General features: G+C 42.9%; 1 protein-coding gene across 1 annotated transcript in view; it reads left to right on the top strand.

Annotated features, from left to right (window-relative positions):
- cyb561a3a (cytochrome b561 family, member A3a) overlaps window positions 1–16543 on the top strand; it is a 32540-nt gene that overhangs the window by 2490 nt on the left and 13507 nt on the right. The window contains exon 3 of the mRNA XM_070899794.1: window positions 10490–10698. Within this exon, the coding sequence (XP_070755895.1) occupies window positions 10490–10698 (209 nt within the window). The remainder of the gene's footprint in view (window positions 1–10489; window positions 10699–16543) is intronic.

Raw genomic sequence — 16543 nt, 5'->3', positions numbered from 1 at the left:
TGGAAGGTAGATAGTCACTCCACTCTAAATGGCTGTTTGTTTTACTTTTCATCAACTGACTGGACAATGCCATAGGCATTTTACTTGTGTATTAAATAATGAATGTGTGGTTAAACTTACAATGTAATTGTTAGCCAAAAATTGGTTAATGTCTCTGCCAATAATCTGCATCTCACTACTTTCTACTGAGGCAACTGTACTTTTTACAGGACACAGCAATCTCAATAATGCATTCTCTATCAAGGGAACAGGGGCAGCTTGGGTCTGTCCATGAAGGAGTCCTGTAATGCACCTTCTAGGTGGTGACTCACTTTGTTAGATCTCTTAATTTCCAATGAAATACAAACTCCGATTGTAGTTTTAATGTAACTTTATTCTGGCAGCAGCAACAAGCTTCTGGCTTTAAGCCAAGCCTTTGTCCTTCTGAGACCACATGGCCAAAATGGCTGTACTTATACCTAGTTCAATTTACAGAAAAGAACTTGTCTTTGACCTTATTGGCTCATTTGATAGTCTGTTAACCTTTAATTGGCTCACTACCCAAGGTCCTAAAATGTCAAGTTGGTTGATGACTTAATGCAATGTGATCTGTGTTTTCTCAAACTGCAGCCAGGCTGCAGAGCTTGAATTCTCCATCAATCCCCCCTTTGATTCTTTCACAAACTGAATCATAAAACATCAGGTATCACTGGTTAAACATTCTACAAAACAATTTCATGTTAATAGTTTCCTTCTAAAATTTGCTGATGTGTTTCACCACATGTCTGGACTAGTAGCTTCCACACACATTTACACCAACCAGAGTTCCATCGTGGCCACAATGGAAGTCTGGTTTTAGTAGGTTGATTAACCTTATTCCAATTTAATCCAAATCAATATTTTAATTAAACCAGTAAACAACCTTCCCTTAAGCATAACATACCCCTGTGCCACGTACAGAGAGTCTTCTGGGACCTGCAAGGTGTCTCCTGCAGAACAGCAGCTACAGCCGCCTGGTTGCAACAACATTTAATCAACATAAACAAACAATATAAAAGTAAAATAATTACAACAAATAGAATTAAACCTTCCACCAATGAAGTTTCTATTGAACCTAGCCATTCAGTGGCTCTGCTCCACAAAGTGAATGATGGGGGTTGCTTAAGTTTTTCTCCTTTTTTGGATATGCTCTGCTAAGTGGGTAATTTCTTCGGAGCTATCTGGGATATACGTGTAACACTCAGTTCCGAGTAGGGCGCAAGTACCTCCCTTTTCAGCCAGGATGTAATCGAGGGCCAGTCTATTCTGTAGGGTTACTGTGTGGATTGCTACCATTTCTGCATTGATTTTAACTAGGGCCTCTGAGGTATCATTGGCTACCTGTTCCACAACGGATGCCATGTTGATGGATTCCCTTGCCAGTCTGGTGGTCCCATACCTGGGGATCAGAATGGCAAAGAACCCCTCTGTTTCTGTGATGGCTCTCTTAGGATGGTGTAAATGTTCAGACAGTGACTTTATATGATACATATAAGGCACAATGTAGGGTAAATAGCAGGATCCTGTCCAATTCTGGGGCAGCCAAGGGTAGGCCTTGTGGCCACACACCCAATAGGTGCCATTATAGGCAATGAAGGTTAGCTGTTTATCAGCATCACTCCAGGGCCTGTCCAGGATTTTCCATCTTTTATTCAGAATCCCCGTTATGTTAAGAATTCACACATCGGCCCAGTTTGGACGGTTCTGTGGCTTGATTACATTATAATTCCGGGAGCAGTTACTGTACCCCATATTTTGGCCTCCTTTGATGTTTCTAATCAGACAGACCGATTCCCCCGGTCTTCCTATTCCCGTTGTATTGGTGGTAAAAAAAATGGGAGGCTGTTTGGAATTATTGTAGCACGGTTGGTATCCCCCTTCAAAGGTAGTCAGATTGTAACCTGCTGACTTCCATTTACATGCCCAGTTTTCCGTATCCTGAAATGCCTTGCCTGTTTTGTTTTGATTAATTATCCACTCAGCCATTTCCGAGATATTCAAGGGAACTGGCCTCAAGGGAATCCTTCCCTTTGAGTGAATAGGAATATGCGCGCACACCCAACAACGAGAAATGTTACCTTGTTTGGCATAAATGTATGACATATAAAAAGGTATTTACATGTAATTCCCTTGGTACTCTACTATTTCCCTTTTGGTGCAGAGGGTCGGCTAATAGGAAGTAGGCCTATGCCTAGAATACCTACAATCAGTAATAGAGTAAATTTATACATTTTTGCAAAAAGTAATTGTCCTTTATTAGGGGCCCAAGTTTCCACAGGATAAAAAACGGGCACCCCTCCGAGCTGGGCGCCTGTTTTTCGCACCTAAAACTGCGCCAGAAAAAAAAGCGCTCTTCTCGAGTGCTTTGCAGCTCCTTGTCTGTTTGGCGTGGCGCCCAGGGGGGCGGAGCCTACACTCGCGCCGATTTTGTAAGTGGGAGGGGGCGGGTACTATTTAAATTAGTTTTTTCCTGCCAGCAACGCTGCGCGTGCGCGTTGGAGCATTCGCGCATGCTCAGTGTGAAAAAATACATTGGCACTCGGCCATTTTTGTAGTTCTTTGTAGCTGTTTAATTTTTGAACATTTTTAAATAAAATCACATTGCCATCAGCACTGAGGCTTCCCTTCTCAGTCTCCTTCCCCCTCCCTCCCCCTGCGCGGCAAGAAGCCGCTGTCTCCTTCCCCTCCCTCCCTCCCCCTGCGCGGCAAGAAGCCGCTGTCTCCTTCCCCTCCCTCCCTCTCCCTGCGCGGCAAGAAGCCGCTGTCTCCTTCCTTCCCCTCCCTCCCCTGCGTGGCAACAAACGGCGGTTTCCTTCGAACGATGGCTGAAGCACTTTCACACAAGTAGGAAGATGGTTTATTTAATCTTTTTTTTGCTTATAAATGTTTATTCAGGTTGGATTTATTCGTATAATATTTGGAGAAGTATAAATAAGAATTTATTGTCGAATTTAATGAGTTCCCTTTCTCCCCCGCCCCCCCCTCCCCACCTCGTTCTGGATGCTTAATTTGTAATCTGCGCCTGATTTTTTAATGTGTAGAACAGGTTTTGCAGTTCTACAAAAATCTTCTTGCTCCATTCTACTTTAGTTTGGAGTACGTTTTCACTGTGGAAACTTTGAAATCAGGTGTCAGTGGCCGGACACGCCCCCTTTTGAAGAAAAAATTCTGTTCTAAAGTAGAACTGTTCTACCTCACTAGAACTGCAGGAAAAAAAAGTGGAGAATTGTGATTTCTAAGATAGTCCGTTCTCCACCAGTTGCTCCAAAAAAAAAATCATGTGTAAATCATGTGGAAACTTGGGCCCTAGATTTCAGCTTCAGTTACGGGTGCTCGTTTAACATGTGAAGCGTGGATCCAGGCTTTCTTTCCTTGGACTTTAACAGCTGCCTGGGTGGTCAATAACACTTGATAAGGTCCCTCCCACTTGGTACCCAAAGGTTCTTTATGCAACTTTTTCACATAGACCCAGACTCCTGGGATGATGTTGTATCCTCCTTCGGGTGGATTACCCCAAGCTGCCAATACCTGTCGGGAAACAGAACTAATAGCATTGGTTAGGTTCTGACAGTATGATAACAAAGTGTCACTCATTAAGTGAACATCAGCTTTCTGTAAATAGATAGTTCCTGGCAGCGACCTGGGTCTTCCTGTTATAATTTCAAATGGCTTAGACCTGTAGTTCTGTTTGGGGTTGCCCTAATGCTACATAGCACTATTGGTCTTCCTTCTGCTATTCGACATGCTTCTGACAGGGCCTGTTGTGCTGACGTTCCTGAGGGTAAACATCCTTTTGCCACTACCTTAAGGTTGTAACTGGCCATCCTGCTTTTCTGGTACCATTGTCAACAAAGGAGGAACCATCTGTTAACAGGATGAGGTCTGGGTTGTGCAGAGGCTCCTCTGCTGCTAAGGCTGTTTTTTTCTTTTAAAATCTCCACGCAGTCATGCTCTTCACATCCTCCCCCCCTCTTGCTCCGTTGATTCTGACATCGGGAGCATGGTTGTGGGATTAACCGGGCTGGCCCAGATGATATGGAGATTAAGAGCTTCCAAAACTGCTTTCCAGTGGGTCCATCTAGCTGCCGTCACCTGAGGCATTCTATTCCTAGACAGCAAAGCATGTACAGTGTGGGGACACTTGACAATCAGCTTTTGGTCGAGGACTAGACCCACAGTGATCATTACTGCTCGACATGTAGCTTCCATGGCCCTTGGGCAACTTCCCCATCCGAGGGCTACCGCATCCAGTTTTGCCAAATAATAGCCAATAGGTCTTTGCCGATCCCCATGTTCTTGTCAGTATAACTGTCATATCCTTCTTTCTCATGGACAAACAGGGGATTCCCAGAGCCAGTGCTGAACACAAAGCCTTTTTCAAACTCAGGAAGGGCTCTTGCTGTTCCTTGGTGAGGGTGATGGCTTCTTTAGAGGCACGTTTCCCCTTTAAGATATCATTCAGTGGCTGAGCAAGCTGTGTGAAGGAGTCAATCCAATTTCTGTTAGTTACACAATCCCAAAAAAGACCTTAGTTCCTGAATAGTGGTGGGTTTTTTAGCAGCCCAAATGGCTGCAGTTCTATCCTGGGTAAGTTCTCTTTCCTTGTGAAATCTTTTGTCCCAGGTATACAACCTCTTCTTGGGATATTTGTGCTTTGTCGATGCTGGCTTTGTCCTTTCAGCCAAAGGTGGTCAAGCAAAGCTCTTAAATCTTGTTCATGCTGTTCTTCCGTGTTTGAAGCTAGCAGGATATCATCTACATATTGGATGACTGAATGACGGGGGGGTAATTCTCGCAAACAGCTTTGTAAAGCCATGTGGAATACCATAGGGCTGTTGTGGAAACCCTGCAGTAACCGGGTCCAAGTATACTGTTCTTGGACAGTGAAAGCAAACCACTGTCGAACCTTGGTGCCAGAGGCACTGACCAAAATCCATTGGCCATATCTATAAACTGAGAAATATTTATCTTCCGGTTTGAGGGAATTAAAAATGGTGGAGGGATCTGTGACCAAAGGAGCTTTTTGATCAATACACTGGTTAGCTTTCCTATAATTGACAGTCAAACGGCAAGTCTCATTAGATTTCTGTACCGGCCACACGGGGCTATTGGAGGAGCTATGTTTTTAATAAGCACCCCTTGTTTCTCCAATTGCTGAATAATCGGTAAGATTCCTGCGATGGCAGTTGGACTGATGGGATACTGTTTAGTGCGTGGAGGCTTGGTCCTGGTAAATGACGCAGGCTCCATCTGGAGTAGGCCACAATCGGTCTTTAGCCCATATCGGGTGTTCCTTCAATTCTTAAGTTCTAATTGACCATGTCACCGACCATCCTTGAAATGCAACGATGAATCTACTTGGATTAGAACGTCCATTCCCAAAAGGGGTTGATCTACTGGGCCTATCCAGACCAGTGTGGTTAGTTCATGTGGACCCAGCCCTATAAGTACTAGTGTTGTCCTTTTAATTTCCATTTTATAGCCCCCAACTCCATAGGCTGTATGTGCCCTACCATCCAACAACAAAGTCTCCATATTGTAGGGGTAAGCATGTTAATTCCGCCCCTGTGTCTAAAAGACAATCCACATCCTTATCGCCCACCCTCAGTTATATATAGTCCATCTCCCCTTTGTTGTATTAGTGCAAGGAGGTGGACCAGGGTGGGCTCTAATCGTTTTTTGCTATCCCAAGTAACTCCTATTGTATTGTCAGTCGCTTAAATGCTTCTATGAGGTCATTATCTTGTAACAAGCCTGGTTTGTTGGCTGAATTGTATCCCTGGCTGCGTCCTCTTCCCCGGCCGCAACCTTGCTGTTTTGTCCTGTACGTCTTGGCCCAGTGACCTTCTTTCCCACAATAATATTTTCCGAAACTGTTTATCGGAATCCTGGGATTTCCATCCCATAGCCTGTACAGCTCGGACTTTAGCTCCCATAATCCCGATCTAATTGGTTACATCAATCCACCAATGTTGCAAAGGTAGTTCCTCTACCTTCCCAGTCTGGTAACACTACCTTAAGCATTTTGGACAGTTCTGGCTTTAGACCTGCCACGAAAGCTGCTTTCAGGGGTCCAAACACTTGTTCATCCATTTCCTCATTGGTATTATTCATACCCGAATGTTCTAGCCATGTGCATCTAAACTGCCTGTCATACTCCAGGACCTCCTCTGTTCCTTTCTGTTGGCAGGCTGCAATTTTTCCCCAGTCTGTCTTAGCTGGACTGAAGGCTTGCAGCCAGTGTTTAATCGCCTCCCATCTTGCATTTAATTCTTGCTCATCCTGCCCCAAAGCTTCTTCTACCTTGTGCAATTTTCTTATGTTTTTGGCACCATTATGAAATAAATTTGCACTCCGTCCCAGGGATGAAGTTGATGTATATTTCTTAAGTGGTCCAATTGGTCCCATGTTTTTGCTCCCCCTTTGGATTGGGCAATTCCTTGGACCATTTATCAATTTTCTGCTGGATCATGAAATAAGTATTCTGCATACACCCTTTTCTTTGTTTTTTGGTTCCGCCCTCATCCTCAGTCTCTTCTGATTTGACAACAACTCCCCCTTTTTTAAATGGGGCAAAGGGCACCCCTAATTCTTCATCCACCGACCCTGTATCATCGGAGGATTCAGAATCCGTATCTATTCCTCGGTCGTGTCTTCGGGTTTGCGCTTTTAATTTATCCAAACATGGGTACATTGGGAATTGACTGATAGATTTTCCTTTTCCTATTACTGTCTCTTGACCTAATTTTTTCCATTCTTTAATTTCACCTTTAAGATCTTTAACTTCCGCTTCTGACTTTTCAAGTTCAAGTTTTTTCTGTTGCAGCTGTGAAAACAGCTTGCAATTGGTCCTTTGTACTGGTCAGTTCTCGATCATGTTGAACGCATTATAATTTCATTCCGCTTTCGGATCTGTCCCATAACGGCTAGGGACCATCTAGTTCGCTCTTTATTTTTCATACAGGTCATTTCCCCAGACCCTTTTAATCTCCAAGGACCATTGTCCTTTGGAGGTTCTGTACTTTTGTTCGATCTTAATACAGGTTTTGGATAAGTTGAATTGTTGCTCTATGTATTCTTTCAACTGTTTGAGGATTTCATCTATTGAAACCTCAGGTGGTGCCTGCCCTTTTTACAGTTGTAGGCAATTCTTTGCTCTTATCTCCTGCTGCCATAATACTGATTTCTTTACTAGGGTCTCGAGTAGTAGGCTTTCCAGCCGATCAGTGGGTCGGTGATTAATTAACTAACACACCGCCAAAGTTGGACGTCTATGGGACCTCGTGCCGACTACCAACCAGAGGGTTCGCAAACCGAGGCTTTCAGAATCGTGTAGGAGAGGCGAATTTAGACTTTTGACCGAGGACTTTTATAAAGAGGAGTCCTTACCTCAGTATGTAGGACCGATGTCCAAAATTCAGTTTCTTTCCTCAGCGATCGTGTTCGTGATGCCAAAATTGTTAGATCTCTTAATTTCCAATGAAATACGAACTCCGATTGTAATTTTAATGTAACTTTATTCTGGCAGTAGCAACAAGCTTCTGGCTTTAAGCCAGGCCTTTGTCCTTCTGAGACCACATGGCCAAAATGGCTGTACTTATACCTGGTTCAATTTACAGAAAAGAACTCTCCTTTGACCTTTATTGGCTCATTTGATAGTCTGTTAACCATTAATTGGCTCGCTACCCAAGGTCCTAAAATGTCAAGTTGATTGATGACTTAATGCAATGTGGTCTGTTTTCTCAAACTGCAGCTAGGCTGCAGAGCTTGAATTCTCTATCACACTTCTATACCTTTCTTATTGTTACCATAGTTATGACTACATTTTTCACCAGTGCAATTGCTTCATGTTCCTGCACTCTTTGATTCACAGAAAATGTCAGATATTTCTCCTCCTGCAGCCAACCACTTGGGCCTTGTACCTCTTATCAACTGGTCCCAACACCATGTGTAACTCCAGTTTTTGTTAATTATACTTTTTTTAGCACGTGTCTGTTCCTAGCTCTTTCACCTACCCATGTGGCTTTACCTTGTTCTCTGGGTGGCCCTGTTGTGCCAAGTTAATAGAGTTGCTTGTATCATACTATCCTTGCCTCTTTTTTTTTTCCCCCCCTTGGGTGAGAAGAGTTCCTCTTCACATAATTGCAATGGTGGCCCTTTGTGACATGATAACATGAGTTGAGAATTAGCATTATTACACTATTGCAAGTACTACTGACAAACTTTCATAAACCTATTTATTTGGTTGCAGGATCCCTGCTGTTGCCCTGGTAAAAACCCTTTCCATAAGTCATTTGCCACCTTCAGGTTTTATTTTTTATTTTCCAACATGCTTCAGGATTTATATCTCAAGCAGTTGAAATGTTGCAAAGCATTAATGCATAAGAAACTCTGATTAATTCTTGGAACCAAGCTTGCACAGTTTATGTTGACGACAAACCCTGAATTGCTATGTTTGTAATGCTGTTCAACCAGCTGTACCCAAGTATGTTTGTGTTGCATGCATATTGGGTGGGGGCTGAATTTTAATTTTATTTAGATCATTTACTTGCTAGTTATGAATGGTAATTCTCCTTGTTGAACCAGTATCACTTGGACTAAATACTGTTGTGCCACTTGACTTGAATTGCAATGATACTGAACTATATTGTACCGCATAAAAGTGGAAAATAGGGTTTTAAATCGAATAGCTCTGGATCTCTTACTAGATTGAATCTTTTCAATCTTGAAGATTACATAAGAACATAAATAGGAACAGGAGTAGGTCATACCACCCCTTGAGCCTGCTCTGCCATTCAATAAGATCATATCTGATCTGATGGACTCAACTCCACTTCCCTGCCTGCTCCCCATAATCCCTTATCCCCTTATCGTTTAAGAAACTGTATTTCTGTCTTAAATTTATTCAATGTCCCAGCTTCCACAGCTGAGGCAGTGAACTCCACAGATTTACAACCCTCAGAAGAAATTTCTCATCTGTTTTAAATGGGTGGCCCCTTATTCTAAGATCATGCCCTCTAGTTCTAATCTCCCTATCAGTGGGAACATCCTCTCTGCATCCACCTTGTCAAGCTCCCTCAATCTTATACATTTTGATAAGATCACCTTTTCATTCTTCTGAATTCCAATGAGTAGAAGCCCAACCTACTCAACCTTTCCTCATCCCTGGGATCAACCTAGTGAACCTTCTCTGAACTGCCTCCAAAGCAAGTATATCCTTTTGTAAATATGGAAACCAAAACTGCATGCAGTATTCCAGGTATGCCCTCACCAATACCCTGTATTGCTGTAGTAAGACTTCCATACTCCATCCCCATTGCAATAAAGGCCAAGATTCCATTGTCCTTCCTGATCACTTGCTGTACCTGCATACTATCCTTTTGTGTTTCATGCACAAGAACCCCAGGTCCTTCTACTGCAGCACTTTGTAATCTTTCTCCATTTAAATAATAACTTGCTCTGATTTTTTTTCTGCCAAAATGCATGATCTCCAACATTATACTCCATCTGCCAAATTTTTGCCCACTCACTTAGCCGTTCTGTCCTTTTGCAGATTTTGTCCTCTCACTGCTTTTCCTCCTATCTTTGTATAGTCAGCAAACTTGGCTACATTACACTCAGTCCCTTCTTCCAAGTTGTTAATATAAATTGTAAATAGTTGGGGTCCCAGCACTGATCCCTGTAGCACCCCTCTAGTTACTGGTTGCCAACCAGAGAATGAACCATTTATCCTGATTGTTAGCCAATTCTCTATCCATGCTAATATATTGTCCCCAGTCCTGTGAACTTTTATCTTGAGCAGCAACCTTTTTTTATATGGTGGGGAATGCAACATTTCTGGACAGTGTTGTCTGAGGAGTTCAGTTTGATGCAAAATCAACTTTTTACTCTTTTTAATAAAAAAAAATATGTACTGACTTGAACCTTGCCCAGTGCTTTCATGACACTTCCCATGGCAGTAAAGCTGTGGCCCAATATTGCTATTGGTGAGGAGGGTGATTCTATCCAGGAGGCGATACTGATCATTCAATAGCCTGTGTACATTTAAGTAGAGAATAAGTGATAGCTGGAGTTTACTACGAGGCAATTGTGCTGATCAGCTAACTGACAGGAGTTGGGACTGTCTTATCTGTGATTAGTTACACCCTCCATTTTATCAATAAGTGGAGCTATGTAAATTTATATTTTAAAGATGCACATTTTTGAAAGAATGCAAGGGCATCTATATAAGTGGCACCAAGTGGGAATGTGTGCAAATTGTAGCCAAGGTTTTCCATTTTCTGTGCTCGCCAACCTTCCCACTCCTATTTTAATGAGCAGAAAATCGCACGCTAGTGAGCACAAAAGTGGAAAACCCCAACTAGTGTTTCAGCACATGGATAAATGGTTTGAATAGTTTCCCAGTAGGTATCCCATTCAATTTGTACATTGTATGAAATATGAGTAACTAACATGACCTGTTGTCTCCCAGCTATTCTTGTATATAGGTTGCCCTTCACCTGGTCCAGCAGCAAGTTGATCCTAAAGTTGGTCCATGCCACACTGAACCTTGGTGCATTGTCTCTAGCTGTCATTGGGCTACTGGCAGCATTTGGGTTCCATAATAAGATGCACATCCCCAACTTGTATTCCATGCACAGCTGGGTTGGATTTATAGCTGTGATTCTCTTTGGCTTACAGGTAAGAAGAAAATTTAGCTATTAGTCCTTTAAATATTGTTAAAATTAACCTAGTATTGTCAAATGAAGTCTTAATTTGCCAACCTATTGCCACAGCCACGAAATTTTCTGCTTTAAGATAATGCCTTAACTATTTGCATTTTATTCCATACTTCACTTGATTTACTGACTACATGTACTGCATGTGAATGGAGTCCAGAATATCATTGGATCTAATCCTGGTCTCTACTGAGTTTTCTGATCTCAACTGGGGCTGCAGTAAGGCTGTTACATTTGGTCTGGTCTTCCTGGGTAAGGGGAGAGAAAACTGACCACATTTTCCCACTGATATATAGGTTGCAAGGGGTTAAAATATATCATACCACTAGAGGGCCTACCTGTTGGGGTCCCAAGGGATCCCAGCATCCTTTGGGAGCACAGTATATAAGCAGACCACCCATGAGGTACCTGCACTCAAGTCTTATTAACATAGAAACATAGAAAATAGGTGCAAGAGTAGGCCATTTGATTCTTCAAGCCTGCACCACCATTCAATAAGATTATGGCTGATCATTCTCTCATACCCCTTTCCTGCTTTCTCTCCATACCCCTTGATCCCTTTAGCCGTAAGGGCCATATCTAACTACCTCTTGAATATATCCAATGAACTGGCATCAACTCTCTGCGGTAGGGAATTCCACAGGTTAACAACTGAGTGAAGAAGTTTCTCCTCATCTCAGTCCTAAATGGCTTACCCCTTATCCTATGACTGTCCCCTGGTTCTGGACTTCCCCAACATCAGGAACATTCTTCCCACATCTAACCTGTCCAGTCCCGTCAGAATCTTATGTTTCTGAGATCCCCTCATCCTTCTAAACTCCAGTGTATAAAGGCCCAGTTGTTCCAGTCTCATGTCAGTCCTGCCATCCCAGGAATCAGTCTGGTGAACCTTTGCTGCACTCCCTTAATAGCAAGAACATCCTTCCTCAGATTAGACCAAAACTGAACACAATATTCCAGGTGAGGCCTCACCAAGGCCCTGTACAATTGCAGTAAGACCTCCCTGCTCCTATACTCAAATCCCCTGGCTATGAAGGCCAACATACCATTTGCTGCCTTCACTGCCTGCTGTACCTGCATGCCAATTTTCAATGACTGATGAACCATGACACCCAGGTCTTGTTGCACCTCCCCCTTTCCTAATCTGCCATTCAGATGATAATCTGATTTGTGTCTTTGCCCCCAAAGTGGATAACCTCACATTTATCCACATTATACTGCATCTGCCATGTATTTGCCCACTCACCGAACCTGTCCAAGTCACCCTGTCACCTTTTAGCATCCTCCTCACCGCTCACACCGCCACCCAATTTAGTGTCATCTGCAAACTTGGAGATATTGCACTGAATTCCTTCATCCAAATTCTTAATGTTATAAAGAGCTGGGGTCCCAGCACTGAGCCCTGTGGCACTCCACGAGTCACTGCCTGCCATTCTGAAAAGGACCTGTTTATCCTGACTCTCTGCTTCCTGTCACCAACCAGTTCTCTATCCACGTCAGTACATTACCCTCAATACCATGTGCTTTGATTTTGCACACCTATCTCTTGTGTGGGACCTTGTCAAAAGCCTTTTGAAAGTCCAAATACACCACATGCACTGGTTCTCCCTTGTCCACTCTGCTAGTTACATCCTCAAAACATTCCAGAAGATTTGTCAAGCACGATTTTCCTTTCATAAATCCATGCTGACTTGGATCGATCCTGTCACTGCTTTCCAAATGTGCTGCTAAGGTCACACTTGCTCATTGTTCACAGTACTCAGTACTCAGTTTCATCCTTGAGTATCACCACCTACCCCAGTTACACTAGCAACTCTTGCTGCATGTGTTAACATCAAGAGGATTAGGCTTGAATGAGGTCCCTTCCTCTGGTCAAAATAGCCTGCTGACTAGATCATAAATGATAAAGGCCATTTGGATGAGCTCGTAGGTTGTACTGCAACACTTTTCTAATTGTGTTAGCATCTCTAACCACTTGGGCAAGACAGTGCTCTTCAATTTTGGACTACTCCTAATCATCCCGTCCTGTTTACAGCCAGGTCATGCCTCTCCTAATCTCAGCTGTGCCTCGCATCTGAATTCTGTCAATTTGCATGTGCACTTTGGCTGCCACTCTGCACCCAAGCCCATTACTTTTATCTCGTCCTTCTCCCAGGTTCCTTCTCTTCCGACAGTTTATTCCAACTTTTATTTTCTGTTTATTTTTTGTCCCAGCATCCCAACCATAATGCATCAATATTCCTCTATTTTCCTGCTCCTGCTGCCATTTTAAGCATGAATCCCTCTTCGATCAGCCTACAGCTTCTCCCACATACTGACTATCTTCTCCTTCAAGCTTCTTGGTTTGTTTCTCACTTTAAAATCCTCATTCTCTACGGCTGCATTCCAAGATACTCTGCACTGTGATTCTTCATCCTCTGATTTTCATCTGTTTACCTTCATTTGTTCTCTCAAACCTCCCTCCATTTTAAGCACTCCTATCCATATTCACAGCCACCCCTCAATCTTGCCATCCCCATGGCCACTTTATTCCCATGGTCTTCATTTCCGCTCCCCTTGCCCTCAATTAATTTCCAGCCCTCCATCATAAGATATAGTAAGGCTGACTGAAACATGGCTACATAGAAAACTGGATTGGTAGCAAAGTATTGCCAGATGTAACTCATTTGGAGGGAAGGTGGAGTAGCTATACAAGTTAAAGCTTGCATAATGGCAGTAGGATTTAACTAGCAATAAGATTGATGCAGGATCCATCACCCTAATAAGGGTATACTATAGACCACCAAATAGTGGAAGGGAATTGGAGGAAGCAATATTAAGACAAATCTGAGGTGAGCAGCAGGCATAGAATAATGGGAGATTTCAACCACCCCAAATAAACTGGCAGGAAGATGTAGCCAAGTTGGAAAGGGAATTGAGATTTTAGTGTATGTAGGACTTTTCTCACTCAGTACATTAAAACATGTAACAAGAAAATAATCTCTACTGGATCTTATCATGGATAATGAACCAGAACAGATAGAAGCATCTTTGTAGTTGTGATCACAACATGGTAAAGTTCAAAATTAGGATTGAGGACATATATGTAGGACAAAGACTAAGGTTATAGATTGAAAAAGTACTGAATCTTAAAACAAAAACTGATATCTTTAAAAGGGGTAATCAAAAGTTAGAGAAATGTATTCCAAAAACAAGCCAGCTAATTGAGGCACTGGATGAATTTTGTTAAAGTGAAAGGAAACTTAGAATCTAAAGATAAATACTTAAATCCTAAAGGAAAGAACAGAAGGAATACCAAGAAATTGGAGAGCAAGGAGAAATTACAAAATCAAATTATCTAGGAATATAAAAATAAATAGAATCAGAATGGTTACAGCATGGATGGCAGCCATTTGGCCTGTTGAGCCAATGTCATCAACACTCAGTTAGACCTGTACCCCTGCAAAACAGAGACACTGCTTTGAGTACTGTTGAGGGGGATGGCTCATTGGGAGGGGAGCAGCAGCAGCCACGTTCATGGCACCATGGCTGGCTCTGCTGCACAGGAGGGCAGGAAAGAGTGGGGGAATAGATGGGTGTTTCTGCATCTGCAACCGAGACTCCAGGATGGTATGTTGCCTCCCTGGTGCAAGGGTCAAGGATGTCTCGGAGCGGGTGCAGGACATCCTGAAAAGGGAGGGTGAGCAGCCAGTTGTCGTGTTGCGTATCTGTACAATGACATAGGTAAAAAATGGGATGAGGTCCTACGAGTCGCATTTAGGGAACTAGGAGCTAAATTTAAAAAGTAGGACCTCCAAAAGTAGTAATCTCGGGATTGCTACCAGTGTCACGTGCTAGTCAGAGTAGGAATCGCAGGATAGCTCAGATGAATGTGGCTTGAGTGGTGCAGAAGGGAGGGATTCAAATTCCTGGGACATTGGAACTGGTTCTGGGGGAGGTGGGACCAGTACAAACCGGACAGTCTGCACCTGGGCAGAACCAATATCCTGAGTGTTTACTAGTGTTGGGGAGGAGTTAAACTCATATGGCAGGGGGATGGGAACCTAATGCAGGGAAATAAAAAGGAGGCAGAAGCAAAATATAGAAAGGAGAATAGTAAAAGTGGAGGGCAGAGAAACCCAAGGCAAAGAAACAAGGCCACATTATAGCCAAATTCTAAAGGGGCAAAGTGTGTTTTTAAAAAAAAAAAAGCCTGAAGGCTCTGCCTCAATGCGAGGAGTATTCGGAATAAGGTGGATGAATTAACTGCGCAGATAGCAGTTAACAGAAACTGATTGGCATCACAGACATGGCTCCAGGGGGACCAAGGCTGGGAACTCAACATCCAAGGGTATTCAGCATTTAGGAAGGATAGACAGAAAGGAAAAGGAGGTGGGGGGTGGGGGGGGGTGGTGCTGGTTAAAGAGGAAATCAATGCAATTGTAAGGAAGGACATTAGCCTGGATGATGTGGAATTGGTATGGGTGGAGCTGTGGCTTTCCAAAGGGCAGAAAACGCTAGTGGTTGTTGTGTATAGACCACCAAATAGTAGTGAGGTTGGGGACAGCATCAAACAAGAAAAGGGATGTGTGCAATAAAGGTACAGCAGTTATCATGGGTGGCTCTAATCTACACATTGATTGGGCTAACCTAACTGGTAGCAATGTGGTGGAGGAGGATTTCCTGGAGTGTATTAGGGATGGTTTTCCTGACCAATGTCATGGAACTAACCAGGGAGCTGGCCATCCTAGATTGGGTGATGTGTAATGAGAAGGGACTAATTGGCAATCTTTTTGTGCGAGGGCCCCATGGGGAAAAGTGACCATAATATGGTAGAATTCCTTAAGATGGAGAGTGACAAAGTTAATTTGGAAACTAGGGTCCTGAACTTGAGGAAAGGTAACTTTGACAGTGAGGTGTGAATTGGCTCGAATAGACTGGCAAAGGATACTTAAAGGGTTGATGGTGGATAAGCAATGGCAAACATTTAAAGATCACATGGATAAACTTCAGCAAATGTACATCCCTGTCTGGAGTTAAAAATAAAACTGGGAAGGTGGCTAACAAGGGAAATTAAGGATAGTGTTAATACCAAGGAAGAGGCATATAAATTGGCTAGAAAAAGCAACAAACCTGAGGACTGGGAGAAATTTAGAATTCAACAGAGGAGAACTAAGGGTTTAATTAAGAGGGGGAAAATAGAGTATGAGAGGAAGCTTGCAGTGAATATAAAAACTGACTGCAAAAGCTTCTACAAATGTGAAGAGAAAAAGATTAGTAAAGACAAACTTGGGTCCCTTGCAGTTGGATTCAGGTGAAATTATAATAGGGAACAAATAAATGGCAGACCAATTGAACCAATACTTTGGTTCTGTCTTCACGAAGGAAGATACAAATAACCTTCTGACGGTACTAGGACAGTGGGTCTAGTGAGGAGGAACTGAAGGATATTCTTAGGCAGGAAATTGTTAGGGAAATTGATGGGATTGAAGCCTGATAAATCCCTGGGGCCTGATAGTCTGCATCCCAGAGTGCTCAAGGAAGTGGCCCTAGAAATAGTGGATGCATTGGTGATCATTTTCCAACAGTCTCGATTCTGGATCGGTTCCCATGGACTAGAGGGTAGCTAATGTAACACCACTTTTTTTAAGAGGGAGAGAAAACTGAATTATAGACCGGTTAGCTTGACATCAGTAGTGGGGAAAATGTTGAAATCAATCATAAGGACAAAATAGCAACACATTTAGAAAGCAGTGACAGGATTGGTCCAAGTCAGCATGGATTTATGAAAGGGAAATCATGCTTGACACATCTTCTGGAATTTTTTG

The sequence above is a fragment of the Pristiophorus japonicus genome, chromosome 14 (genome assembly GCF_044704955.1).
Source record: "Pristiophorus japonicus isolate sPriJap1 chromosome 14, sPriJap1.hap1, whole genome shotgun sequence".
In the NCBI taxonomy this organism is placed as follows: Eukaryota; Metazoa; Chordata; class Chondrichthyes; family Pristiophoridae; genus Pristiophorus; species Pristiophorus japonicus.
The sequence above is the reverse complement of the archived record's forward strand: the minus strand, read 5'-3'. Positions and strand labels throughout refer to the sequence as shown.